Below are 27,186 nucleotides of genomic sequence, written 5' to 3' on the forward strand. Positions count from 1 at the left end.
GGACGAAACACTGCAAGGAGAAGAGGTTTTCACTACTTACGTTGTCAGGCTGTGAACAACATATACTCCTTTGCTGAGGGAAGGCTCAGGTATGATAAGATCAGGACTCATCAAGGCCCATCAGCTGCCCAGAATGCCTGCACTCTCCGGGCCGCGCCCCACCAGGACTGACAGCAAGGGATGGCGCCATGGACCACTGTTCTCACCAGAGGTCCAACACCCAGCCCAACCACCTCAGACTCCAAGGTCAGACACACCCTTGCCAACATCCTCCCTGCCTGGGCTTGCTCTGCTCCCCCTGCACTCACCTGGGGAAGTGGGATGCAACTCACGAGCTCAGCGCCTCGCTTGCCCTGCACAGCCTCGCCAGGGGCTCACGCCCTGTACCTGCACCGGCAGTGCGCCCACAGCCGCATGCTATGTAATGCCTGCTGCTTCACCCTTGCTTGGGGACACTCTGTACCCGCTTCCAGGAAAGCAATGGAGACTTACATTCCCCACAGCCCATCTGTTGGGACCATGAGCCCTCCTGCTCTGCCCCCTGACTGAGAGACATGGTCACGAGGACCAACCTCTCTTCCCACCAACGCCCCCCCGCCAGTGCATCCTCCTGGCACTTTTCCATCTGAAAGCCAACCCTCTGGACCTTCTCCGTCCATGAAGCTGTGGGAAGCTCCTCGGGAGGCTGCGCTCACCCATAAAGGATGGGTGAGGTTGCTGGTCCCACTGCTACAGGAACAGCTGTGTGAGACCACCCAAGATGCACCCCCACTACTGGACCAGGGCTCAGGCTAACAGCTGACCCTGCTTCACCACCTCCACTCGGCCTCTTGCTGACCATGCCTGCCCACCACACAGGGAGAACTGCAGTCTGCCTGGCTACCCTGCTTTTTAAATGGTAACTCACAACTATACCATATTCATTAAGAACAAATGCTTTTCCTCAAAAAAAAAAAAAAAAACCTTACAATGTAGTATAATCGATACCCTCTATCTTAACTCTGTCTTATGAAAGACCTTGGTGCAAACACAGTACCTTAATATTTTTTGTCTCCCCACAGAAATTGTTATCTGAGAAAAACTAAAATATCAAGTAACTCTCTAAAAGATATGACACCTTCTTGTTCAAACTAGACAAGCAACATTTTGAAAAGTCCTTTTTGTTGTTAACCAAAGTAAGCTCTATGAAGTTGTTTATACTTACTATTTGAATGGCTAAGACAAGGCTCTTAGTTGGTCACTAACACTGGACACACAGAACCTCCTGAGCCAGTCACTAGGTGGAGGACTCCATCACAGGAAGGGAGCAGTCACCAAGAGATGCCACGCAGTGGTACCCGCACTGCGGCACCGCCCTCAGCCCTGCGCTCCCCAGGTAGGACAGGCAGGACCGAGCGGCAGCAGCGGGGAGCTCTGTGCTCCAGGCCAGGCGCTCAGCGCTGCGCCCTCTTCACCTGACACTTCACCTCTGCTTATGTGCAGTCTTGGCTCCAGGCTGGCTGAGGACTCCGCATCTGTCTTCACAGCCACCTGGACGTGGGGCCTGTGCACTGCTGTTCTTGGCTTTTTCTGCAACGTGGCTTTACAGAGAGTATTGAAGGAGATTTCTAACATCCATGCGCTCATGTTCTTTCTTTATAGGGATACTCTTCCACTTTTATTCAGGATTAACTTTTATTAGTGTATCACCATAAAAATGTTAGTAGCAATTAGTAACAGAAATCGAGGAGTGAAAGAGAAACACCACTAGACACTAATACAAAATTTACGAAATGCAACAGCTGACTTTCAGAAAGCCAAAGTAAAAGCAAAGTACAGAGCGGAGACTCCAAACTCAAACCGCATTTTCTGTGGCGAAGTAAGAGAATCGATGCGAGCACACACATTCCCCTTTCTAAGCACACACGTGCACACAAACACACACACACACAGAGTTTGGTGTTTTTTTTTAAGTTTTGGTTCTTGAGGGATTACTGGAGAAAGCACTTCTGTGCACCAGCCGCTCCCAGAAGACGGCAGTTAAATGAAGTGTTACTCTGCTCTATTCTGAGTGGCAGAGCCCTGCGGCTCAGACGCAGGCAGAGAATCAAGCAGCGCCCAGTGTGACGAGCAGTAAAAGCTGCTGCGAGGTGAGCAGGGCAGCCCCACCTGAGCTGAGCGTGGACAGGACCGCGCACCCCACGGGCATGCGGGAAAGCGACACCCATCACGACCCACACGGTGTTTTCCAAGCGTGCGGGACCTGGGGGCAGCTGCTCTCTCTGCTCGGCTGGTCCCACCAACAGCACTGGCTTTCTGACAGCAGGTGGACCTGAGTCCCACACCCCTGCCTCGGAATCTGAAGCGAAACATCTCAGAAAGGATGGAGCCCGTGCGGTGGCTGACAGGTATCGGCTAATTCATCTAAATTTTTAAAAGATAGGACAACATACTTCAAGCACACAGGTAATGTGAAACTGGAATAAAGTTTGAATGCAAAGGCATCATCTGATTTCAGTTTCAAGGCCGACAGGATCTGCAGGTCATTTTATCTCTCAGCCACGTCCACCTCAGGAGGCACTGTCGGTGCAGTCCTTCTGTCCCTAGAATACCACTCCCAAGATACCTCCTCTTCCTCCTCACCAGACAGGGTCTCGAGAGGGGCGGGAGATCAATCACCAATAGACAAGGAGACTGCAAACCCAGCACTGTCTTCCACAATGTGCATCCCAGGTCTTTCTCACTCTCAAGGTGGCCCGCATTATCCCTTGAACGTGTATTTCTTACTTTCCTAAATCAATCTCTATGCTTGGGGGGCAATGTCCCACCTCCCTTCAGCCTACACACAAGTAATTCCTGCATGCTAACTTTGACAAAGCACAAAATCCAATTATAACTGAAAATGAGTACCATCGAGGTAAAAGTGTCATTTCCCAATAAAAGCATATGAAAACTTTGTAAAGCAAAACAATCATCCCTCTTAAGCTAATTTATTAGATGTGAGTTTTTTTCTTTAGGAAAAAAAGCACCAACGTTTGCATTTTGAAGACAGTTACAATTGTGGGAGAAAAGCAAAAAAGAAGAAAAATCTTTGCATCCTCAAACATTTTATCCATATTGAGCTAATTTCAGTTTTTCAATGCCAAAGTTTATTCACAGTTGTAAATACTGTCAGCTGGTATAAACTGGAGTCATCTGCCACCCACAGAGGAAGCTTAATGGCCAGTGACTGCCTCCACTGCCAGTTCCTTTCCTAGTAATTGAAACAAAACAAAACAAAATAAAACAAGGGGAGGGGGAACCCAGTCAGCTCCTACAGAAGGCAGCAGAGCCAAGTGGCAGCTGAGAGGGCTGGCGCTGGGGTCCTTCTGTTCAAGAAAGAGCTCAATGGGCAGCTCTCATGTTCCGGTGGAAGGCCAGCGACCACATCTACTGAAAGCAAACCTCGCATCAGTAAGAGCCTCCTGCAAACACTACTAACCGCAGTACTGCAGAGTACTGCATGTACACTGAGAGCAAACTTTCCATCAGTAAGAGCCTCCTGCAAACACGCCCTAACCGCAGTCCCCGCGTGGAGAGGCGGCCGGCCACTCCCTCAGTGTGCTGAACTCAGCGGAGGGAGTGCTGGCTCTGAAGCAGTCGGCGGGCTTCAGTGAGCTACAGTCATGTAAGAAACACCGGAGCCTACGAGGGCTCAGTTTATTCAGGTAAAATGCACCACATTTCAGTTGGCACTCTTGATGACAGGTTAGAAATACACCAGAACTGAACTGCCAACAGCTGAAATTTCTGTGACATTCCAAAACTGTCAAATTAAACATTTCTATTATTTCCCTGAACACCCACTATAATTTTGCATTCTGCTATGAGTAAAGCAATGTTACGTAGAAGGATATAAAAATTACTTTTCATATAAATTGGTACACACTGATACATTACTAAAAACTAGTCATAACAGCTACCCAGTTAAACCAAATAAACACTATTATGGCAAAATTCGTACTGCAATGTAGAGATGTCAGGTATAGAGTAAAAATAACAAAATACATCAAAAAAGAAAAAGGCTTTAGTCTTTTCTAAAAAAAATATGATAAAAGCCTTAAACAGAGCATACATCAAGGAGCTCTAGCTCTATCCGCAAAGATAATGACAGCACAAATTTCAAGGGGACTCATTTGTAGTTGTGTTTTTTTTTTTTTATCTTACAAACATTGAATCTCATTCTCTAGTTTTCCAAAAAGGCAAAGAAGTGGTGTAAAAGTACAAGGGATAGCAGTAATAGGAAATAAAAATGGGGAAAATCTCTAAGCTTCTAGAGAAATTAGATTACAAAACTAGGCTAATCATATTGAAAAGAAAACCAATCTAAAAAATTCAAATTAACTGGACAATTATTCACATTATAAAAGGCATTAGATTCTAATATACTTTACTAGAGAATCTATGCTGAGTTCCTAGAAATGAAAATATACCTGAAGATAAAATTCTCAAAGGAGAATTTCACACAGTAACAAAGTGAACTGCAGGAGAAAGGCTTTGCAGTCACACATGTTTAAGGAATACTGCCTCGGCCAGGCGTGATGGACACGCCTGTAATCCCAGTACTTAGAAGCCTGAGACAGGAGGATTGCAGGTTCAAGATCAGCCTCGGAAACTTAACAAGGCCCTCCACAACTTAGTGAGACCCTGCTTCCAAAAAGTAAAAAATAAACCCAGGCATGGTGGCGCATGCTTGTAATCCCTGCCCTTGAGAGGCTGAGACAGGAGGATCGCACGGGTTCGAAGCCAGCCTCAGCTACTGAGTGAGGCTTTCAGCAACTTAGTGAGACCCTGTTTCCAAATAAAATATTAAAAAAAAAAGGTCTGGGAGTATAGCCCGGAGGTAGAAAGCCTCTGGGTTCCACCCCCAGTACCACCAAAAAGTAAAAAATAAAAAGGACTGGGGGTCTAGCTCAGAGATAGAATGCTCACTGGGCTCAATCTCCAGTATTATACCAAAAACAACAAACAACAACCCTGCCTCTTTTGAAACAATCATTCACTAAAATATACACTTTTACCAAGAAGAACATTTTTTTTCTTCTTTTTTTGTGGTACTGGGATTGAATCCAGGGGCATTCTACTTCTAAGCTCCACCCTCAGCCCTATTTTATTTTTATTCTGAAACAGAGTCTCACGGAGTTTCTGAGGGGCTCACTAAGTTGCTCAGGCTGTTCTCAAACCTGTGATCCTCCTAGCTCAGCCTCCCAGGTACGGGATTATAGGTGTGTGCCACTGTGCCCAGCTTGCTTTACTTTATTCAGAAAAATGAGTTAGAGGACTCAAGAAAATAACCCTGGAAAACCAACAATGTGACTTGCTAAACTAGAAGACAGCATATTGCCGGCCTAGTAAAGCCCTTCTAAGAGAACAGCATCTGAAGGGTACTGTGCTGGACACCACATGCACAGGATGGCTACTCCCCTCAGACTCAGGGTGGTAATAAAACAAGGACACATGGGGGACTCGTGAACCCCAAGAGTGCAAAGAATGCTGCCCAAGAGCCTCCAAAAGAGAGGAGCTGTCAGAATGGTAAGGTGAGGTGGGGGTCGGGGGCAGAAGACCAGAGCTTGTTTTTGTAAGTCACGTTCAGAACATCAGGTAAGTGACTAAACAGCACACACCACAAACACAGGCCGCTGCTCTCCTCTTAACCAGGAATTCAACTCTCACGTTTGCTTTTAATAAAGGATCTCCTGGCACGGATACAGGCTGGGGTTCGCTTATGGCTGGTGTGGTTTGTAGGCTGCATTTGTCATACGGACTCAAGCCGACATGACTCATGACGAAGAAAAAGCCAAAGTTAGACAAAGCTTGGGAAATGTCTCATTCCCTGCTCTTCTCGAGTGAGACATTTCTAGAGGCTTACAGCCGACTGCGCATTAGTTAGAAATACTTTGCATTCGACAGCACCATCTGCTGACCACGTCCTGAACCTGCATGAGAAAGAACAGAGGGAACTTGGGAAAAGTGGCCCTCAGTCACCCACAACCTGGAAGTAAAGAGAAAACCCAGCTCCTGATTCCTAGCATGTCCTGACACTCAGAAGGGCCAAAAAGAAACTGAGACTCCTCCTTTCTCACACAGCAAGGAAATCAGCACCGACGAAAAGTTTCAAAACTGGCTACACATCAATAAGATAGGCTAGTTCATGCTTGAGTAAGAAAAGAACACGCAAATAATCTGTATGAGTGAGAGCTGCATGACCTCCTATGCCAGTAAAACTCCTGCTTGTCCCTGTGGCTAAAGGGAAGCTAGCCAGTAACGTGCATCTTAGCAGGGCTGGGCGGGAGCGACGGCTCACGAGGATCAGATGCCACGCTAACTACTGATTCCCTCAGAAATTTTAGTTAGAGGTCTACATTATAAAAGAGAGTTTCTTCATCACCAGTTACTTTTCTTGCAAGTATTTCTCTAAAAACCTACCATTATTTCGCTTACCCATCATCTCAAAAAAAAAAAAAAATGCCACTACTTAAATAGCAATTTTAAACATAACTACTTCTAGCACTCCAAAGAGGGATACAAATAAGAAACCACCTAGTGTTGAAATATCCATGAAAGCAAAAATATGCACTTCCACCAAGCTCCATTACTTACAGATATGTTTACACTTTTTTTGCACAAAACTTCTCAGATAATCAAATAAGGTACTGGATACAGACAGAATATGACTAAATGGGTCTTTAAATAACACCATGTGGTAATTTGACGGCTCCGGGAGAAACTGTTCTAGAATCACTCCCATAGAGTCAAACTCCACTCAAAACTTGGGCAGCCCTCAGCAAATTGCCTGGCTTCCTGGGCCTCTGTTTCTGTCTTGGGCAGGGAGGATGTTGGCCAGGCCAGGGGTGAGGGAGTCCAACGGGCGACGTGTTTTCACTTTGCCGGGGCCAGCACCCCACGGACCCACCGAGCCCCGGCCATTCTGCACCTACCTCTGGACCCAATGCTCTGCCTTCCCTGGACGGTTACAGGCCTCTCAGTTCACAGGCGGCAAGCACCACAGGGGCTGGACTGCCTGTGACCGCGTTCTACCCTGCCACCTGAGCAGTGCAGCTGACTTGCTCTCTACACCTACCCTCTTAGCCCACTCCCAAATCACTGATGAACTTGGCTTGGCCCAACAGACGAGCAGAGTCCTTGCTGCAAGAAACTGCTGGCACTTTTTGTGTGTGTGTGTGGTACTGGGGGTAGAACCCAGGGGCTTTCTACCTCCGGGCTATACTCCCAGACCTATTTTCTATTTTACTTGGAAACAGGGTCTCACTAAGTTGCTGAGAGCCTCACTAAGTAGCTGAGGCTGGCTTCGAACCCATGTGATCCTCCTGTCTCAGCCTGCCCAGAGCGGGGATTGCAAGCGTGCGCCACCACGCCCGGCTAACTGCTGGCACTCTCTAATCTAGAGCACCTCACTATTTCAGAAAGATAGAAACACTCAGACCTGAGGGTCACACAGAAGGTGCACAGGCCCAGAGACCAGTGGACTAAAAGCCAAAATTAAAATGACAAGGATTAAGGCTATCAAAATGAAAAAGTCCACAATTCTATGCTTATACTAAAATTAACTAAAATGCCAGCTAATGAGTGTAGGAATAATGAGAGAATTAATAGCATCCCCTTCCTTCTGCGACACCCACTGTACTGAGCAAGGACTACCACTGATGCTAGACCCCATGGAGGAGAGGTTGCTGGGGAGAAGATATCAACACATGTCAAAGTGCCACTTCACTAACTCCACACTGAAAAAGATGCCTCCCACCGGGGACTGGCAGACACCACCCTCACCGGCACCACCACGGGCTGGTGCCTTCTGGACATTGGGGTTTGGAGCAGGACAAGCACTATCTCCAGGTGAAAGTGTGGAGGGCCATGGTGCAAGGGGGAGCAGTGGGCAGGGTGTACGGGAAGCACATCCAGACAGGAGTCTTGCTCATGGACCAGATGGGGGACGGCATGGAGGGGTGGGGAGCAGAAGGTTTAAAGGAAAATAATCAAGAAATATTGCAGCCGGGCATGGTGCCACACACCTGTAACCCTAGCGCTTGGGAGACTGAGACAGGAGGATCGCAGTTTCGAGGACAGCCCTCAACAAGTAGTGAGACAGCAACCTAGTGAGACTCTCAAACAGAAAAATAAAAAGGGCTGAGGATGTAGCTCAAAGGTAGAATGCCTCTGGGTTTAATACCCAGTATTATTAAAAAAAAAAAAAAAAAAAAAAAGGCAGCAGCCAGGTGTGGTGGCACACGCTTGTAATCCTAGTACCTGGTCAGTACTTGGAAGGCTCAGACAGGAGGATCACAGGTTCACAGCAAACCTCAGCTACCTAGTGAGACAGTTTCAAAAATAAAGAATAAGAAACCAGACTGGGGATATAGCTCAGAAGCAGAATGGCCCTGGGTTCCATTCAGCATACCACTAAAAAAAAAAAAAAAAAAAAAAAAAAAAAAAGATGCTGTCTCATTTACTAAGGAGGATTGGAATGGGAGAAGGAGAAGAGAAAGTTTGTGAAAAAAAGTGTTAGACATCCTCATGTTCAAGTCTTGTGATAGAACTCAAAGCAAAGAAGAACATCCAGTGGTTAAGATTTCTTATGCATGCGTGCGTGCATGTGTGCGTGCGTGTGTGCTGGGTTCAAAGGTGCATCAAGATAACCTGTGAGTGGCGCGCCGGCACTGCTCAGGCCCTACAGATGGCCTATTTGACCTTCCTTCCATTTCTCATCCCACCAACCCTGGGGGTGCTTCCTGGTTCTTCCTTCACCCTCTTCCCCCACAACCCCATTCCATCCCCATTCAGTTTTTGATAGACAGTCTAATCTCAATCGCCTAAATCCTTTGACACAGTGGAACTAAATGTTTAGAAAAGAATAGTCATTTTGAAAGAGTAAAGTTGCCAATACTGAAAACTAACATTAGGATTAAGTTTTAATGGCAACCCACAAGACATTTTGCATGAATAGTTAAGGTTTGTGAACAAGAAAACTCACTCTGTGTGTCCTTGGAAAACATTCACGGAGTGGATGGAAGGATCCCTGAAATCCCAGAGACGGAAAGTCGTGTCCCGGGAGGAGGTCACCACGAGCCGCTGGGCGGGATGTGTGCAACAGTGTGTTAACTCCTGATCATGCCCTACAAACAAAAACGACAGACGCAGGCACACATGAGAGTGGAGCTTTTCCGTCTTAATAAACCCACTGTTAACACCCAGTGGAAAGGAAAACCTACAGGAATCAATGACACACAGCCACAGCAGAACCCGTTTCTCTTAGGATCTGGAAGTCCCCTCAACCATCCGTTTTAAGGAGCAGGGAACTAGATGTAGGTAGAACCTGTTTTCTGATCCTAAATGAAGGTCAGAAAAATCACTTAAACAGGCTGAGTGTAACAACTTAAATCTTAGTTCTTCACTACTAGAAGAACTTCTGATGATAAGTACTATGGCCCTCAGTAAATATATCTCCTGTACAATAACCTTCCCCTGCCTCTGGACAGAACTTGTATGTATGGCAAGATATCTCTCTGGTAATTACGGTGCATTATACAGCAAAAAGAACTTCACAGATATAATTAAGGTTCCTAAATCAGTTGCTATGAGTTAATCAAAAGGAAGGTTGTCCTTGGTGGCCGGACCTAACCAGGTGGGCCCTTTCAGAGGGTCCAGGCCCACTCAAAGCAAACTTCCTGCTGGCCCAGAAGAAAGCAAACTGCAATGGGGCGAGGCGTTGAAAGGGACCACCTAGGACCTAGGGCAGCTTCCAGATGCTTCTAGATGCTCAGAGCATCCTCAGCTGACAACGAGGCAGGAAAAAAAAGTGGAGGCTCAGTCACCGTTGGGAGGAAATGGATTCTTCCAACAGTGAGTTAAGTTTGGAAGAAGACCACAGGTCCCAGCAAGATCAGACCCAGGCACCTTCACTTCAACCTGCTAGCCCGAATCAGAAATCCTGACCAGGAAGCCAGGAGGTAGTCGAGTCCTGCTGCTCTACGCCACTAAGTCTACAGAAATTTGTCACGAATAGGGAACGGGAACAACCACCATCTTTCAAATATTGACAAACTACATGCTACAATTCAGCTCCTAAAGATAAAATGAATGCTGCTACCAACAGTCCTATTCATTAGAAAGGACTTCAAAAAACTACAGTGGAAGAGCCAAGAGGTCTAGGAGTAACTCGGCCAAGAAGTGACCTGTGAGCTCGGATACAAACACAAGCACACAAGCTGAAAGCCGGCGAGGAAGTCAAGGTCTGCGTGAGGCACCTGTCAGGGAGTGGACCAGCTCGGACGTCTCCACGTCGTACAGGTTTGCTGTTCTGTCCCACGAGGCTGTCACCGCCTGCTTCCCTCCGACCAGCCAGTCCGCAGCTATGACCACGCCCTGGTGGCTCTTGAGAGATGTCAGCGGGACCCGGATGGTGGGACAGTCGCTGGACACGTCGCCGTCAACATCTGGCTCGTCTTTATCGGAGCACTCTACTTCGTCTTCTCCAGATATCTGTTGCTAAAGGTAAAACCAAAGAAGATTTCCTAAGAATCGTGTTTGCCCATGGCTACACCATCAGACTCTTCTGTCTTTCGAGAACTTTTTCATCATTATGAGCACTAAAAGCACAATACTAATACATAACTAGTGTTCAATAAACGTTTATCAACTTTATGGCTTGGCTATAACTGAAGGCCAAAGATCCAAAAATAATGATAATCATAATCATGCCACTGTGACATCAACTACAACTCATTTCCACTAACCAATAAAATAGAAAATAAAATTATTTTCAACATTTGAAATTTTCACACTCTATTTGTAAAAATTTACTATAAAATAAAATTAAAATGAGTAATTTATCAAAATACAAACAAAAGCATTTTAATTCTTAGGAACCAATATGGGCTTAAAATTCTGGAATCTACTGCCATACTAACATGGGGGTTCACTGTACTTTCCTGTGATATCAGTGAAGAATTTGTCAAATGTAAAAGGTAACAGCCATCCTAAATTTCAGCTTTTTAACTATGTCTATTCATCAACAAATATTGATCAGATGCTTACAAACAACTGGGTGCTGTTTCCACAGCAGAGAAGGGGACAGATGATACACTGAGGCTCATTCTGGTGACGAGAACACTGGAGAACTATGGTTTAGATTTAAAATGGCCACCAAAGGTCACGTGGCAGGCTATGCAGCCTAGTGCAGAGGAGGGACAGGGCTGGAGGTGGGCGTGGTCACGGACAGTGTCATTTCCTAGGCCCATTTTCTACAGCTGCTTCCTCCCCCTGACCCTGTGAGCCCCCGTTCTCTGCCCCCCACCATGGTGCCCTGAGAGCCTGCAGCCACAGCTCCTACATGGAAGCTGGCCTAACATGGACTGAAACCTCCACAACTGTGAGCAAATGAGTCCTCCTTCCTCTGAGTGCGCATGTTGGGTGTCTGGGTCACAACAGTGAGGATGCTGACTAAAACATGGAGTTAAACAAGACGGACAGAGTCCCAGCCTTCGCAGAGCTCCTGGCAAGGGAATCAAACTGTACACACATGCAAACCCACATACCGCAGAAGTATGAGACTGTATGTCACGAATACATGTATACACACTGCTATGAGAACATGCACCCACGTGTCCAAGCATGCAAGTGACTATGTGATGTGCATACACTCTAGTATGGACGCATATGCCATATGCATGTAGATAGTCAGATGGTAATAAGGACTGTGAAGGAGACAACGGCTACTCCAAGTGGCTAATTTACTCAGAATAATTGAGGGAAGACTGACAGGCTAACATCTGAATCAGACCATGAAAAAAGTAAGGGAGCGAGACCAGCCAACGCTGAAGGAAAGAGGGTTGTAGGCAGTGGGAACAGCGTGACGCCTTCTGTGCTGCACTGCGGAACCCAGCGGGGCAGTGTGAGGGGTGGGCAGACACAGGCAAAGTCGCGTGAGGCCTGGGAGACGGGAAGCACTCCGGTTGTATTCTGTGTGATGGAATACCACCACAAGGCTTCGAGCATGTGCGTGAGGAAAAGAAAAGGAGGCTGAGGTGGGATGGACTGTGTCTCCTACAAGTTCACCTGCTGACCCCAGAACCACAAAATGTGACCATCTTTGACAAATGGCCCCGAAGTGAGTAATCTAGCTTAACTGAGGCCATTACGGTGGGCCCAAACCCAGCATGCCCGCTGTCCTACAAGGAGAGATTAGAACAGACGAGCACGGGGAGGACGGCATGAGGACACAGGGCTGGCACCTCTGTCTTGAACCGGCTCCAGGCCGTGAGGACAGGTCAGCTGTGGAAGCTGCCCAGCCTGCGGGATTTGGTTACGGCTGCCCAGGAAATGAGGAGACTGTGGCTGGCCTGGAGAGCGTCACGCCAAGTGAGGTCAGCCAGGCAGAGAGCGAAGGGTCACATGGTTTCCCCATATGTGGAAGTAAGGAGTAGCCGAGACACCAGAGGGATGTGGCAAATGGAGGAGAAAGTCCTGTGCAACCAGGGAGGGGAATTCACAAAGGAGGCACTTCCACTGGAGTCGTGTGTAGGTGAGCACACCAGCCAACCTCAGTAGCATGCGTGGGGAGGGCGCCGGGGAGGCACCAAGTGCTCTGCGCGGTGTCACCATCACTCAGAGCTACACTGTCATCTAAGACTACAATGCACCAATAAAAGTACACAATTTTTTAAAAAGAACAAGAAAGAAAGGAACTGATGGGTTACAGAAGTACAGGTAAGAGGAAGAAGCTGGGACTAGGATGGTGCTGATGGAGGCACAAAGGAAGGTTAATGAAAACACCCTGGAGCCGGGCACGGTGGCACACACCTGTAGTCCCAGGACTTGGGAGGCTAAGACAGAAGGATTGCAGGTTCAAGGCCAGCCTCAGCAACTCAGTGAAGCATCAACTTAGCAAGACCCTGTTCTCAAATTAAAAAAAAAAAAAGGGTAGGGATCTAGCTTAGGGGGAGAACATCCCTGGATTCAAAGCCCAGCACCACAAAGAAAAGTCTTCTGAATAAAGCTTACTGATAGGCTGACATGGTATGGGGTATGAGAAAAATACAAGAGGCCGGGCACGGTGGTACAGCTTGTAATCCCAGCACTCGGGAGGCAGAGATCGGAGGATCATGGTCTCGGACAGCCTCAGCTATTTAGCGAGGACTTTGCAAACCAGTTAGACCCTGTTTCAAAAATAAAAAGATTTAAAAAAAAATAGAGCTGGGAGGTATAATGCCCCTGGGTTGCATCCTTAGTACCACAAATAATAATAATAATAATAATAATAATAATAATAATAAAAATATGAAAGTTCAGAGACAACAAAGGCATATGGTCCCTGCCACCAGGTAGACGGTGACATTCCTGGGGGGGGGGGGCACGTGAAAGGAGATGTGGGAGGCATCCAGAACCAAATTTGGGTGCAGCAGATGTACAGTGTGAGACACCTGAGGGACAGGGAGTGAGTGGTTAAAGGAATGGAGTCTGGGTTAAGAGTGCCGAGAGGGCGGCACACACTTGGGCTCAGCGCACAGGCGACACAGGGCGATGGGGAGAGTGAGGTCAGTGGGGCTGGCATGGGAGGCAGTAGCATCGGGAAGAGGCCCACGCCAGGGCAGCCAAGCCGCGAAGCCAGAGACGCCTCTGAAGAGGGCGAGCCAGCCGACAAGACGGGAGGGGCGCGGAGGAAGGCCACAAGTGCGGTCAAGGGGCTCCTAAGACACAACAGCTTGGTGGTACCGCAGGCTGCCACCAGCAGGAGCCCGCGGGCCCAGCCCAACCGCAGCTGACAGCCTGCGTGCGGCCCAAGGGCAGCACGGGGACAAGGGAAATGAACGGGCCAACCTGAGTTAGTGCGTACCTAGAATCCAGCATTTGGGAGCCTGAGACATGAGGACCACAGGTTCAAAGCCAGCCTCAGCAACTTGGTGAGCCTTTGCTTCCAAAAAATAATAAAATAGGGCTGAGGATGTAGCTCAGAGGTAGAATGCCCTAGGTTCAATCCCCAGTAACAAAAGAAAAAAAGAAGAATTTATCCAAGAAGAGAGGACTCCCAAACTGGTGAGAAAAATTCAATATAACTGATTATATAATGCATTAGCCATTTCAGATTAGGCTAAGAACCATAAAGAAAAGATGCAGGCTGGCCTAGAGCACCTCAAGAGTGACGTCTGAAGGAGGGAGTCGGGCAGTGAGAGGGAGGGAGAGGAAAGACACGGCAGGAGCGGGCGGGCGGCATGAGCTGCGGGTGCAGCTGGGACGTCGGCGAAGGAGCGAGGAGAAAGGCTGGCAAAGGCCATCGAAGCGCAAGGCACCTGAGAACCTCATCTCCAGGGCCAAGGGCGCCCTGAGGTGACAGCACATGCATCCAGACAAGCGCTCCTCCTGCAGTGCGCCAAAGGCCTGCGGTCAGGGGCGGCCATCGCCGAGGCAGCGGCCGGTGAGACCCGCAGCACAGGGCGAGAGAGCGTGGAGAGGGCACAGCGACGGCCTCCTGCAGGAGTGACTGCTTCTCTCCCACCTCTCCAGCTCAAAGCAAAGAGGCTCCCGGTGGGCTCGCTGCACCTGGGTAGGTTGGGAGTCCACAGAGCTCGACCTCCGGAGGACGCCGCCACCCTGCCCCACCCTCTCTCCTGCCCCTGGACTGTCCCAGGGTTCGGGGCAAAGTGAGGTACACTGTGGAGACCTCCGCTGTGTATTAGTGAGGCCCTCACCCAGGGAGAGAGAAAAGACCTGAGAACTGAAGTGGGCCCGATTTCACTGGAGAGGCGTGTCAAAGAGAACGCCTAACTTTCCAACAGCTGGACCCTGATCTCCAACAGTGTGCCCCAGAGACAGGAGGAAATAAACAAGTGGGCAGACAATGAAACCACAGGAAATGTCTGAGGGAAGTATGACCACGTGCCGCTTCAGGCCATGTTAGAGAGGCGCCTGAAAGGGTAGAGTGGAGGGGTACTCGTGCGGGGGAACGATGGTGCTCAGAAAGGAGCCCTGGACTCTGGCTGTCGGGATCCTTGTTCAAAAGGCCGAACACACCAGGCACGGCAGCCCACACCTGTCATCCCAGGACTTGGGACCTGAGACAGGACGACTACAGGTTCGAAGACAGCATCAGCAAATAGTGAGACTCTCATCAACCTGTCTCAAAAAAAAAAAAAAAAAAAAAAAAAAATAGGGCTGGGGGTGTAGTCTGGAGGTAGAATTCCTGAGTTCAATTCCCAGCACCACACACACAAAAATGGTGAAACAATGTTAGTACTTTACAGAAGTAATTTTTTCAAATTACACAAAGTATAAAAAGATACTTTAGAATGTGAGTGTGATAAATCTGGCAGTCTCCTCACCAGGTCCTCACATAATGGAGACAACAATTACAGGAGTCCTCTGGGGCCCCTTCTTCAGGGGTTGCTAATCCTACCGACCAGGCCCTGTCTCACTACCTATTTAGCCCTACTCTCAACTCCAGCCACACTGGGGGCTCGGCCTTCAGCACAGGAATTTGAAGGAGACACAAATACTCAATCCATAACATTCTGTCTGTAGTCTTCCAAATACCATGACTCCAGAACACCAAGGCAAAATATATTTTTTCTATTCCCCAAATCCTAAAAGTTGTAACTCATCCCACTCTCAGCACCCAAGTCTAAAGTCCCGAGTCTTGACACACATGATACATCTAAAGCAGGCGTGGGTAAGAGTCAAAGCACATCTGGAAGCCCAATTCCTCTCCAGACACCAGCTGCAGAAATCAAACAAGATGTATTTTTCCAAAACACAACGGTGGGACATGAATAGGGTTAACATCCCCATTTCAAAAGGGAGAAACGGAAAAGTAAGAAGAGATGACGAGTCCCCAAACAAACCCAACAGCCTAGCAAAGCAAATTCCACTGGATCCTAAAGCTCAGGAATAATCCTGTTTGGCTCAATGCTCTGCCCCCCAGACCCATGAGCGGCCACTGTAACCCCAACCTCAGCTGGGCCTCACCTGTGCCACTGGGCTGTGGCCTCCGCCCCAGGAGCCCAAGAGGCCCACCCTCCGAAATGAGGAGGACTAAGCCTGCCCTGAGCCCGAGGCGGCCGGGCAGCCCTGCCCGTTTCCAGCCTTCAGCTCTCCAGGTTCACAGCCAGACCTTCTGGTGCTCGCAGCGTCCTTCTGTCTCATCTGTGCCCCTCGCTCTCACCTGGGAGTGTGTCTGCTGGTACCAGCTCATCTCTCTACCCGCAGCCTGCTGAGGTGGCTGATTCAACTTGCAGCTCACACCTGTATCGCTGTCTTTATCATATGGAGTTCCGTCGTGCCCTCGGCATTCGCCTCAGAACAAGACTTCTCCTTTTCTGCAATACGGATAGACTGAGAATTTTCGTGTGTGTGTGTGTGTGTGTGTGTGTGTGTGTGTGTGTGTGTGTGTGTGGTTTGGGAATTGAACCCAGGGGCATTCTACCTCTGAGCTACACCCTTGGACCTAGTTCTTATTCTTTTTATTCTGAAACAAGGTTTCACTAAGTTGCAGAGGGCCTCATTAAGTAGCTGAGGCTGGCTGCTAACCCAGAGTCTTCTGTCTCAGCCTCGGAAGTATTGGGAATTAAATTTGGATTAAAGGTGTGCACCACCACAATCAGCTAAAATGTTTTAAGTTCAAAAGCCAGGCGTGGTGGCGCATGCGCTTGGGAGGCTGAGACAGGAGGATTACACAGGTTCGAAGCCAGCCTCAGCTACTTAGTGAGGCTCTCAGCAACTTAGTGAGACCCTGTTTCCAAATAAAATATAAAAGAGGTCTGGGAGTATAGCCTGGAGGTAGAAAGCCTCTGGGTTCCACCCCCAGTACCACCAATAAATAAATAAATAAATAAATAAATAAATAAATAAAATCTTTAAGTTCTAGTTCTTTTGTTGTTTAACAACCTCTTTGATTTATCTCTTTCCCTCTCACATTTTACTCTGGGCAGTCAGGAGGAGAAATAAGACCAGACCTTAAAAGAATCTTAGAAATGTTCTCAACTAGCCGGGCGTGGTGGCGCACGCTTGTAATCCCTGCACTTGGGAGGCAGAGACAGGAGGATCACGCAGGTTCGAAGCCAGCCACGTGTGCTGGCTTAGGAGACCCTGTTTCCAAATAAAAATATAAAATAGGTCTGGGAGTGTAGCCCGGAGGTAGAAGGGCTTCCATGAACCCCAGTGCCACCAAAAAAAAAAAAATCTTCTCAACTAACTATCCAAGTTCATCCCAAACTGAAAATTCTACCGTCTCCACATCACTAAAACACAGTCCGCCCAACTCCAATGGCAGCGTATTAACAATGGAATCACCTTTAACATCCATATTTCTGCCAAGAGTCCCTTTACAGCAATCCAGGTAATGATACCTACGACTCATTACCCGTTTCAAAGCCATTTTCGGATCTTCTGCCGTTTCTTATGTCAGCACCCCACCTCTAGCACCAAAATCTATCTTAGTGAGTTCCAGCTGTCTAGCGAATTCCAGACTGTGAGATCTGTAACAAGGGAAGTGTGTCCTCCCGCTCGCATTTCTGGAGGTCAGAGCCCAGCTAAGATCCAGGTGCCTGACCACTCGGTTTCGGGCAAGGCTCTCTTCCTGGCTTGCAGATGGCTTCCCGCTCACCATGTCCTCACACGATGGAAGAAGTGACAGAGAGAGAAAACGCAAGCACGCCATGCGAACGCAGGCACTCTCTTCGGTAATTCTTTTCTAGGGCGCGACTGCCTCAGAAGAGGGCTCTGTGCCATGACTTCACGCACACGCTCCCCTCGCTGGGGACTAGGACGTCAACTTGTGAGCTGGTGGGGGGGGAGGTATAAGCATTTCGTCCACACTGCATACTATCAACTTAGTCTAACACGTGTAAACACCCAGAATCCTACACTGGCGGGCCCATGCTAGGTTTTGGGGATAAATAAATGTGCTTACACTAGTGTCAGCAACAGGTTGAGGTGTCGGCAGCTGTACCACGTATCTCCAAATATGAGCAGTCTGATCTCCAGAAGCTGAAGAGAGAACGTGAGGGGAAATTACCCAGGGTCCACAGCATGCACACAACGGGCTCTCTGCTCTGTTCCAGCTGAACAGCACCAACCCAATTTCCTAACTTATCACTTAGTAAAATGAAGGTACTTCATTTGAATAGTTATTTCAGAGACTGCATGATGATATTAAAGAGAGTCAACGTGCAAAGTTAGGATTATGATTACTTATAAAAACATTTCCCCTTTCATTTTAGAGTAGAAAGTTGCATAGGTTCAGAGAAAATTTACAAAGAGTACATCTTATTTTCCATCCATCTAAATTCTATTACAGTATAATTAGGACTCCAATAGAATCTAAAGTGTTTGAGGAAAGTAAGCACCACTCATTTTCTTCCACTCACTGTTGACAGGACTTTACCGTTTGCTGGGCACCTGTAAGAACTACTGCTATCTGTGCCATTCCGTATTCCTCTTTCCACCAAACTTTGAAACAAAACGCTTTAACTTAGGAATAAAAGGGCAGCAAAACAGGGCACTCTTGCTGACCTCTTGTTTATCAAAAACTTACTTATATCCTTGTAGACTATCGCCAGTGACCCAGAATATCACAGGGCTCTCAAGATGTCCTTAGGCAACAATTTTGTAGGAAAAAAAAAATCCTCAGTATAAGAAAACTACCCTCCTAAAGCACAAACTGAAGGCATTTTAAAACCACTGTCAGAGCCGGGTGTGGTGGCACACACTTTTCTTTTTGGTACTGAAGATTGAACCCAGGGGCATATTACCTCTGAGCTACATCCCCTGGCCAATCTTATTCTTTACTTTGAAACAGGTTCTCACTACGCTGCAGAGGGCCTCACTAAGTAGCTGAGGCTGGCCACAAACCCAGATCCTCCCATCGCAGCCTCCCAAGTACTGAAATTACAAGCGTGTGCGACCACGCCCGGTTGGCGCACACTTCTAATCTCAGTTCTTGGGAAACTGAGACTGGAGGATCGCAGGTTCAAAAATATTGCCTCAGCAATGTAGTGAGACCCTGTTTCAAAGCAAAAAATAAAAAGAGCTTAGATAAATTCCCTGGGTACAATCACCAGTACCATAAAAAAAAAAAGAAAAAAAATGAAAAAAAAATCCACTATATGAACCACGACAAATACAAGCTATCATAACTAAAGGAATGAAAATGCTGATGCTGGCAAACTGCTGTGTCGGCATTATCTTCTCGCCGCTTTATTCAGGTGCATACAGGATTAGGAAACACAGCAGTGACCACAGCTTCAAAAGAACTGTGTCATAATCTACTGTGCATCTTCACAGGCGATAATAAAATGCTTTATAAAGATTACTTCAGGAAGAATACAGACCAAAACAGCACCACGCCTATAATCCCAGCTACTCAGGGGCTTCCGCAGGACAAACACAAGTTCAAGGCCAGCCCCAGAAACTTCGCAAGACTCTATCTCAAAAAAATTTTTAAAAAGTTGGGATGTAGCTTAGTGCCGAGCACTGCTAGAGTTCAGCCCCAGCATCACCCAATAAAAGAGAAAGAGAAAATACAAATTGACTTTAATCTCACATAAATGCATGTTCAAACTGGTAGTTCACTATTGATTCTAAAAAGTAACAATGTATTTTTCTTTATTCATTTCTCATCTAATTCATAAAATGTCTAACTTTCATATAAGCCATAGATAGTTCTTATGTTACCAATAAAAAGAGTATTTATACTTGTTTTAAGATCATCAACAATTTTTTTCAATAAAGAAAAAAAATCAACATACCAGTGAGAGCCAACTGCTCTGAGGGATGAAATTTTATAGAATTTACTGCAAGATAAGAAGATTACAAAAATAAGTTTAAAGTAACCAAAGCATATTATCAATAGTTAGTAGCTATAGGATGTTACAAAGTTAAAATTAAAAATTAAAGCCACTATGTTAATTTAATAGTAGATCTTTTCATTCAATTAAACTATAAATAAATGTGTTAGAATAGAGGTACAATCAAAAGTAATAAATGAACTGCCAAACTGTTAAATTATAGGACACACAGGGAAAGTACACTGATAATCTCCTTCTTCTTACAGGGAAATCACTCAGAGCTGAAGGTCAGTCAGGATGAAAAGGAAACATGACTGCAACGGCCAGCAAAGGCCAGTGGCGGCGCACGGCGCTTCCTGCACCCACTCTCCTTCCTGCCCACTGAACCCAGGCCACCCACCACAGGGAGAGGCCCAGGAGTGAGGCCCTGGCCTGGGACAAGCCACCTGCCAGGCCTCCCCTCCTTACCCCAGAGGCCAGCAAGACAAAAGGGAGAGTGTGGCGAGAGCCTTCTGAGGAGCCGCTTGCTTCTCTGAGGTAAAACCAGAGGAGTCCAGCTCCTCACCTCCCACTTCTTGAAGGCAGATGGGCTAGCTCACCGGGCGGCCAACAGACTAGGCATGAACACAGCACCTGGCACTTGGAGGCCGACCCCACTCAGCAGCCCCTCGGCACCGACGTGCCCACCCAGGGGTCTCCTCCAGGAAGCCCGAGGTCAGAGAACTGACTAAAACCACTGTCCGCAAGTGGGACAAGAGCTGAACTCAAGCCCCCGGGAGGCCCACTCCTCACTGCTGCACCCGAAGGGAAACCTGTCTGCCCTACACAGGATGCGTGGGAACTGTAGCAGGCCTCGGTACATTACCCCTGTCAATAAGATACTGTTAGCTATGCCACTCAAATTTATATTTTCATAAAGAACTAAATTAAAAATGCTACAAGATGCTTTCTTACTAAGTAACATTAAAATACAGATAACATGGGAAGAGCTGGTAACTATGGGCACCTTTTAAGTAATAAATTTAAGCAATATATAGTTGGGCACAGTGATGCATGCCTGTGATCCCAGTACGTGGGAGGCCGAGACAGGAGCCTCACAGGTTAGAGGCTAGCCTCAGGCAATCAGCAAGATTCTGTTTCAGGGGTTCATTCAAATAAAGGGGTCCAGCCGAGCATGGTGGTACATGCTTGTAATCTCAGCATCTGGGAGGCTAAGATAGGAGGATCGCGGTTTACGGACAGCCTCAGCTACTTAGCGAGGCCCTTTGCAAGTCAGTGAGACCCTGTTTCAAAATAAGGAATAAAAAAGAGGGCTGGGGGTACATCTCAGAGGTAGAATGCCCCTGGGTTCCACCCTGAGTACCACAAAAAAATAAAATAAAATAAAGGGATGTGCAGCTCCCTCAGAGCCCAGGCCTTGGGCAGGACCACTGAGGGGGCAGGAAAGCACTCACAGGAGGATTCCCCAGGTATATGACTCTGTATAGGTTAAAGGTGATGCCAACTCTTATCTGCAAAGCTAAGAATGAGGCAGCACCTGCTAGAGGCAGCCGGGGGCAGCAGCCTCAGACAGAGCCTGACAAAGCAAACACAAACCGGATCCGGGACAAAAGTGAGAAATGGAATTTAGTCAGCACGCTGGGCATCCGTGGGCCGACTGAACGGGCAGAAGAGTCCACTATGGACAGCAGACTACAGACAGGAAAGCACAAGAGAGGCACACGTCGGCTGAGTATGTCCAAACTGTTACATTAAAAGTAAATGTCTGCCCAGCGTGGTGGTGCACGCTTGTAATCCCAGCATTTGGGAGGCTGAGACCGGAGGATCGCGGTTCGCGGGCAGCCTCAGCTACTTATTGAGGCCCAATTTCAAAATAAAGAATAAAAAAATAGGGCAGGGGGCATAGCTCGGATGTCGAATGCCCCCGGGTTCCACCCCTACACCCGCAAAAAAAAAAAAAAGCAAATGTCTAAGATACAGCTTTTATAAGTACATATTTATTATGTCAATTAAAAATTTCCTACAAAATATTTATAAACAATCATAAGATGCAGACTAATAATATTTTTATGTTGTTTAGGGAGTTAATCTTTTTCCCTTTACTAAACTCATGCAAATAAATAGTTTATCCTAGTTTCAATATCCCACTCTGTCCCTGACAACCAAAATAGTAAAATCTTCTATCAAGTACACACCACAACGAAACTGACTTTATCATGTAAGATTTTAGAAACAAGTTAACACAGAAAGCAGCTCCTGAGGACAGGGTGCATTCAGCAAACGCTCACCTGAGCCCACGTGGCCCGTGTATTTGACCAGGCATTTTCCTGTCTCGATGCTCCACAGCAGAGCTGTGTGATCTGCAAGATCAAAATAACAAAGGCCATCAGCAATTTTATAGTCTTTTTTTTTGAGATTTTATTTTATTTTTTTAATTAATTTGCATATTTTATAGTCTTTTTAGTAAAAGAATAAAATACACAAAGAATAAGATACTCTAAAAATGATATTACACTACCAGTAATATCTCTTGCAACTTGGATTCCACTACTCTATAAGAGTCAATTGATCTAAAAAAAAAAAAACGTTTCCAAGAAGACGGGGGAGATTCTGTGTTGTCTGAGGCCGTGGAGCTGGCAAAAGGACAAGCGGGCTCGGGGCGCGGAGGCTGGCTGACCGATGCTTACACGGAAGTCATTTCTATCACAGCTTCGGGTTTGCATTTGCATCTTCTGCAGCTCTGGGAATGGAACCCTGGCATCTCGGATGGTAGGCAAGCACTCTACCTCGGAGCCACATTCCCAGCCCCACATGGTTTTAGCATTTGACTGAAGTTTTAACACTTTAGAGAACATCTTCCAATATTCAAATTCAAACCGTACCCAAGTCCTGTTAAATTACTGAGATAACAGGATTCCTTTGAGCTGTCCCTCTAACAGGCATTAATGGTAAAATATATTTTTTTAATCTGACAAATAAATGCCAATTATTCAAATAAAATTTTAGAAATATTACAAAGGATTTTTTCACTTCTTTAATTTTGAGATGCACATGTGTGAATATAGGTCCAAACACAGGAAAGAGCCTCTTCACCACTGGATCGAGTTCCACAGGCCACTTCACCTTTAAAAAGCAGAATCCAGTGGCGACTGGCTTCTCACAAGCTGAGGAGTCATTTTCAACACTATGAAGCAATTTTAACTTTAGCAGGGTTTTTTCTGTGGTACTGGATATGGAAGCCAGGGGCATTCTAACCCTGAGCTACAACCCCAGCCCTAGTTTTTTATTCATTATTTTAAACAGTGTCTCACTAAGTTGCCGATTTCATTAAGGAGCTGAGGCTGGCTGTGAACCCAGATCCTCCTGTCTCGACCTCCCAAGTACTAGGATTATAAGCATGTGCCACTACACCTAGCTCTAATTTAAGCAAATTTTTATTTTTATTATTTATTTATTTATTTATTTATTTATTTATTTATTTATTTATGTGGTACTGGGATGGAACCCAGAGGCTTTCTACCTCCAGGGTATACTCCTAGACCTATTTTATATTTTATCTGGAAACAGGGTTTCACTAAGCTGCCGAGAGCCTCACTAAGTAGCTGAGGCTGCTTTGAACCTGCATGATCCTCCTGTCCCAGCTTCCCAAGTACAAGTGTGCACCACCACACCCGGCCAATTTTAGCAAACTTTATCTGAAGGGGTATTAATGCTGGCCCACCTTTGCTTTCATAGAGTATCTGGTCTGTAGTGAGAAGCAAGGGGCCTGGGTCTCTGACACTCTGCTCCTGTGACTGCGACAAGCAGGTCTTGGGGAGCCTCCGCTGCTGGCTGAGCGCGCCAGACAATGCGCACGCTCTAGTTATTATCAACACTTCCCTTCAGCCGCACTCCTCCGGCAGGAGAAAAATGTCAACTGTGCCTCCAAATTGGAAGCATACCTGGCTCTGAATAACAAGAACAAAGCCCAAGAGATACCCGACGCCTTAAAAATGCTGCGCCACACTGCCTCTACCAGCTGCATATTGATTCCCGAGCACAGTAGGTGAAATCCAAGCGTCTCCTTCCTCAGTTCAGCCGCGGAACGGCTGTCCCCGGCCTCCTCACGCTTCCCGTCACCGAGGCTCTGGGAGCCTCTCTGCCACTGATGACCTCGAGTCAGGCAAACGCCACCACAGTTCAATACGCCGCCGGACCGCGTCCAACTCACCAGCGGACGCCGTCCCAAGCACCACCGGCTGTGTCCTGGCGACGCTGACATCCCAGATGCCGTCCCTGTGGCCGATGTACTCCTTCACCAGCTGGCACACGGCCCTCGACGTGGTGGTCTTGAAGCTGGAGACGATCTAAGTCGGAGAGGGGAAGGAATATTTTTAGACATTTGCCGAAGTGGATTTTTCTAAGTTTAAAAAAAGTAAAATAAAACAGGTATCGTGAAAGAAGCATCAGTCACTTAATCAAATACTGTAAACACGAAAGGCACACCACACAAGCAGGACTGGAATGCCTTGCGTGGTAAAGCTGGGCTCCTTGGCCAACGTCACCAACAGTGAAGTCCTTCCCAAGGCTTTAAAGGCTCCTGCCTGAGGCTGGACGGGGCCGGGCCGCGACGTCCTACTACAGCAGGGCACAGCAGGCACCCAAAGTCTCTCTGCCACAAACCCAAGTCATCAGAAAGTTCTTATAAAAAGAGCTAGGAACCAGGCATGGTGGCATACATTTGTACTCCCCGCGCTTGGGAGGCTGAGACAGGAGGATCGCACAGGTTCGAAGCCAGCGTCAGCTACTTAGTGAGGTTCTCAGCAACTTAGTAAGACCCTGTTTCCAAATAAAATATAAAATAGGTCTAGGAGTGTAGCCCAGAGGTAGAAAGCCCCTGGTTTCCATCCCCAGAACCACCAAAAAAAAAAAAAACCAAAAAAAAAAAAAAAAAAAGAGTTAGCTAGCTCACCAAACACGGAGTCATAAAGAATACCCTAGAAGGGAATGCTAAATATTGCGCTCAAAGAAAAACTTCCACTGTTTTCCTACTTTTGATCATTTATACCAACCACAAATTATCAGAAGGAAGAAAGCCCATGCTGGGGAGATATCAAAAAACGACACTTTTAACAGATTAGCATTTTGTTCAAAATTGTTTATTGAGCACTTGCTTGCAGCCAGGCACTGCGCTCGATGGACGGGCCAGAGCTGAGGGCACGTGGGCTCCCTGCCTCTCGGAAGCTCACAGTCTAATGGAGACAGACACGAAAACAACGCAGGCGAAGCGGCGTGCACGGTGAGTGTGGCTCACATAACGACATACAAGAACAGAGAACGCACATGCTTTTTCATGAGGAGAAACTTATGAAGAAACTAATTAAACACAAAGACTTCATTGGAGTTTAGTTTTCAAATTATTCTCAAAGAAAACTTTCTCAGTTTTTAAGTAAACCAGAATAATGGAGATTATTCAGAATAATAAAACCATAAAATTGGTGAAAAACTGGTGGCATCAAACAGCTAGTCTTAAACGTTGGCTTAGCAAAGCCCTAAAAACACACCTGAATTCGTTCTTACATATGCACATTAAGCAAAATCCCCACATCCCTGGTACATTCATTCTGGTCCGTGCATTTCCCTGATACAGTGCAAGACCGAAGCAAAGCGCTGGTGAAGAGTCTGACATTTCCCCCAACAATATAAACAGATTCTGTTTGAGTTGGTTGAAATTTGACAGAAAATATAAAAGCACTTTTTCGACCTCAAAGCCATCATTATCTGTTTTTCTAAAACTTACTCAACATATTTAATCCAGTAAAATTATTCCCCCACAATAGGAAATGTGCTTTTGTTTACACAAAGTATACTTGGATGTCAAATAATACTACAAACGTTTTAGGAGGGAGTGAAGTTAAAGACCAAGTAAAAATCCTTTAATGTTAAAGACCCTTTAATAATCTGTAGTAAATTCCACTGTCCGGGTCTCTTGCCATTTCTAATAAAAGTAATAATATAAGAAAGTATGGGAGTGACATTTCCCACCCATTTCATTCACACGGTAAGGAAAGAAAGAATGCTAGTGTGAGAATCCAACCACGTTTCTGCTGTTATTTTGGAAGCAAAAGATACTGTGCAGTGGGTGAATGCTCTAACATCGTCTTAGGTGTTTCTTTGAAAATGTCCAGTGCGTTTGGAACATCCATTAACTTTAACTCTTTGCTCTTAAAAATGCTGAACCAGCCACAATTACAAAGAGGCCCAATGACACAGACTGAATTACTCAGAAAAACATTCAAGCAGAAAGCAACTGAACCGTGCGTCCGCCTGCCACCCTCAATCACTTCTAGTGAGACACAATCTAAACCACTTTTGTAAAAAAATCAGAGAGGGCTTTTTCTCACAATGAAAGATACTTCACAAAAACATCGGCACACATTTTCACGAGTGTCTGTGAAGCGCGTGCAGTTGAGGCTGTCCTCCCTCCTCCCGCTAAATCAGTAGAAAGAGGTCACGGCCCCCCGCGAGGGGGGCCTCTTCTGCATTTGCTTGATAAAATCTTGTGTTCCCACTCTCACCAAACATGCTACTTGCCTCTCCTGGCTCTGAGTCACAAGGAGGGAAAGTAATGAATCTAGACTGTACCATTTTTCTCGTTGCATTCATGCTTAGCTTTAATACCAAGAATCCACGCTGTGGTACGAATCAGAATATATTCTGTTATGAAATTACTCCTTCAATTTCCAGGTAACATCTTGTATTTTCATTATTATTTCTTGAGGTGAGTATCCAGGGTGTGCAAAATGCTATCAAGATCATTAGTAACATGTTTCTTACGAATTCAGATGAATCTCTAGTTCTAAGTTGAGTGGGTCTTTAAATATCCCTAATACATTTTTTGGATTTTATTGTACCTCTCCTTATCTTTGTTCAAACTTTATTTTTTATTGCTCATGGTATGGGATAACTTTATATAATCACTTCTTCCTCTACTTTAGCAATAATAAGACATTTTTGGAATTCCAAGACCACATTTTGTATACATACAATGTAATTACAAGAATAAGCAATAAAATCCAAGATAACGTAACAAGAGATTAAATGAGGAAGAACATAATCCATGCTTCATTCTGAAGAAAGAGCTTAAACTTAATTTATTAAAAATTTTAAAACTCAAACTAGATATAATGACCCAAAAAATCAGATAAATTAGCAACATATATTCTAGATGTTATCAAAGAAAAAGCAGAAAATGTTGGTAACACTATTATCTTTAAATAACAATTATCAATGACTTTCAAATAAGGAGAAGAGCAGAAAGGCTGACTTTGCCCTATGAATTACAACTACAACTCTCAATGGCACTGTCATGCTAAATAACTAAGCTCAACAGACA

The 27,186-nt window shown here is 46.2% G+C and overlaps 1 protein-coding gene across 2 annotated transcripts in view; it reads right to left on the bottom strand.

Moving 5' to 3' along the window:
• WDR37 (WD repeat domain 37) overlaps positions 1-27,186 on the bottom strand; it is a gene marked incomplete at both ends in the record, with an annotated part of 47,650 nt that overhangs the window by 12,438 nt on the left and 8,026 nt on the right. The window contains 6 exons of one of the 2 annotated variants that reach the window (XM_080717259.1): positions 9,008-9,149; positions 10,281-10,515; positions 17,936-18,012; positions 19,773-19,817; positions 22,100-22,171; positions 24,022-24,157. In XM_080717259.1, coding sequence (XP_080573385.1) covers positions 9,008-9,149; positions 10,281-10,515; positions 17,936-18,012; positions 19,773-19,817; positions 22,100-22,171; positions 24,022-24,157 — 707 coding nt within the window. Of the gene's footprint in view, positions 1-9,007; positions 9,150-10,280; positions 10,522-17,935; positions 18,013-19,772; positions 19,818-22,099; positions 22,172-24,021; positions 24,158-27,186 lie in introns of both variants that reach the window. The other variant, XM_080717258.1, reaches the window with a different exon arrangement.

Source organism: Muscardinus avellanarius (genome assembly GCF_963383645.1).
Source record: "Muscardinus avellanarius genome assembly, chromosome: 20".
NCBI classification, from domain to species: Eukaryota; Metazoa; Chordata; class Mammalia; order Rodentia; family Gliridae; genus Muscardinus; species Muscardinus avellanarius.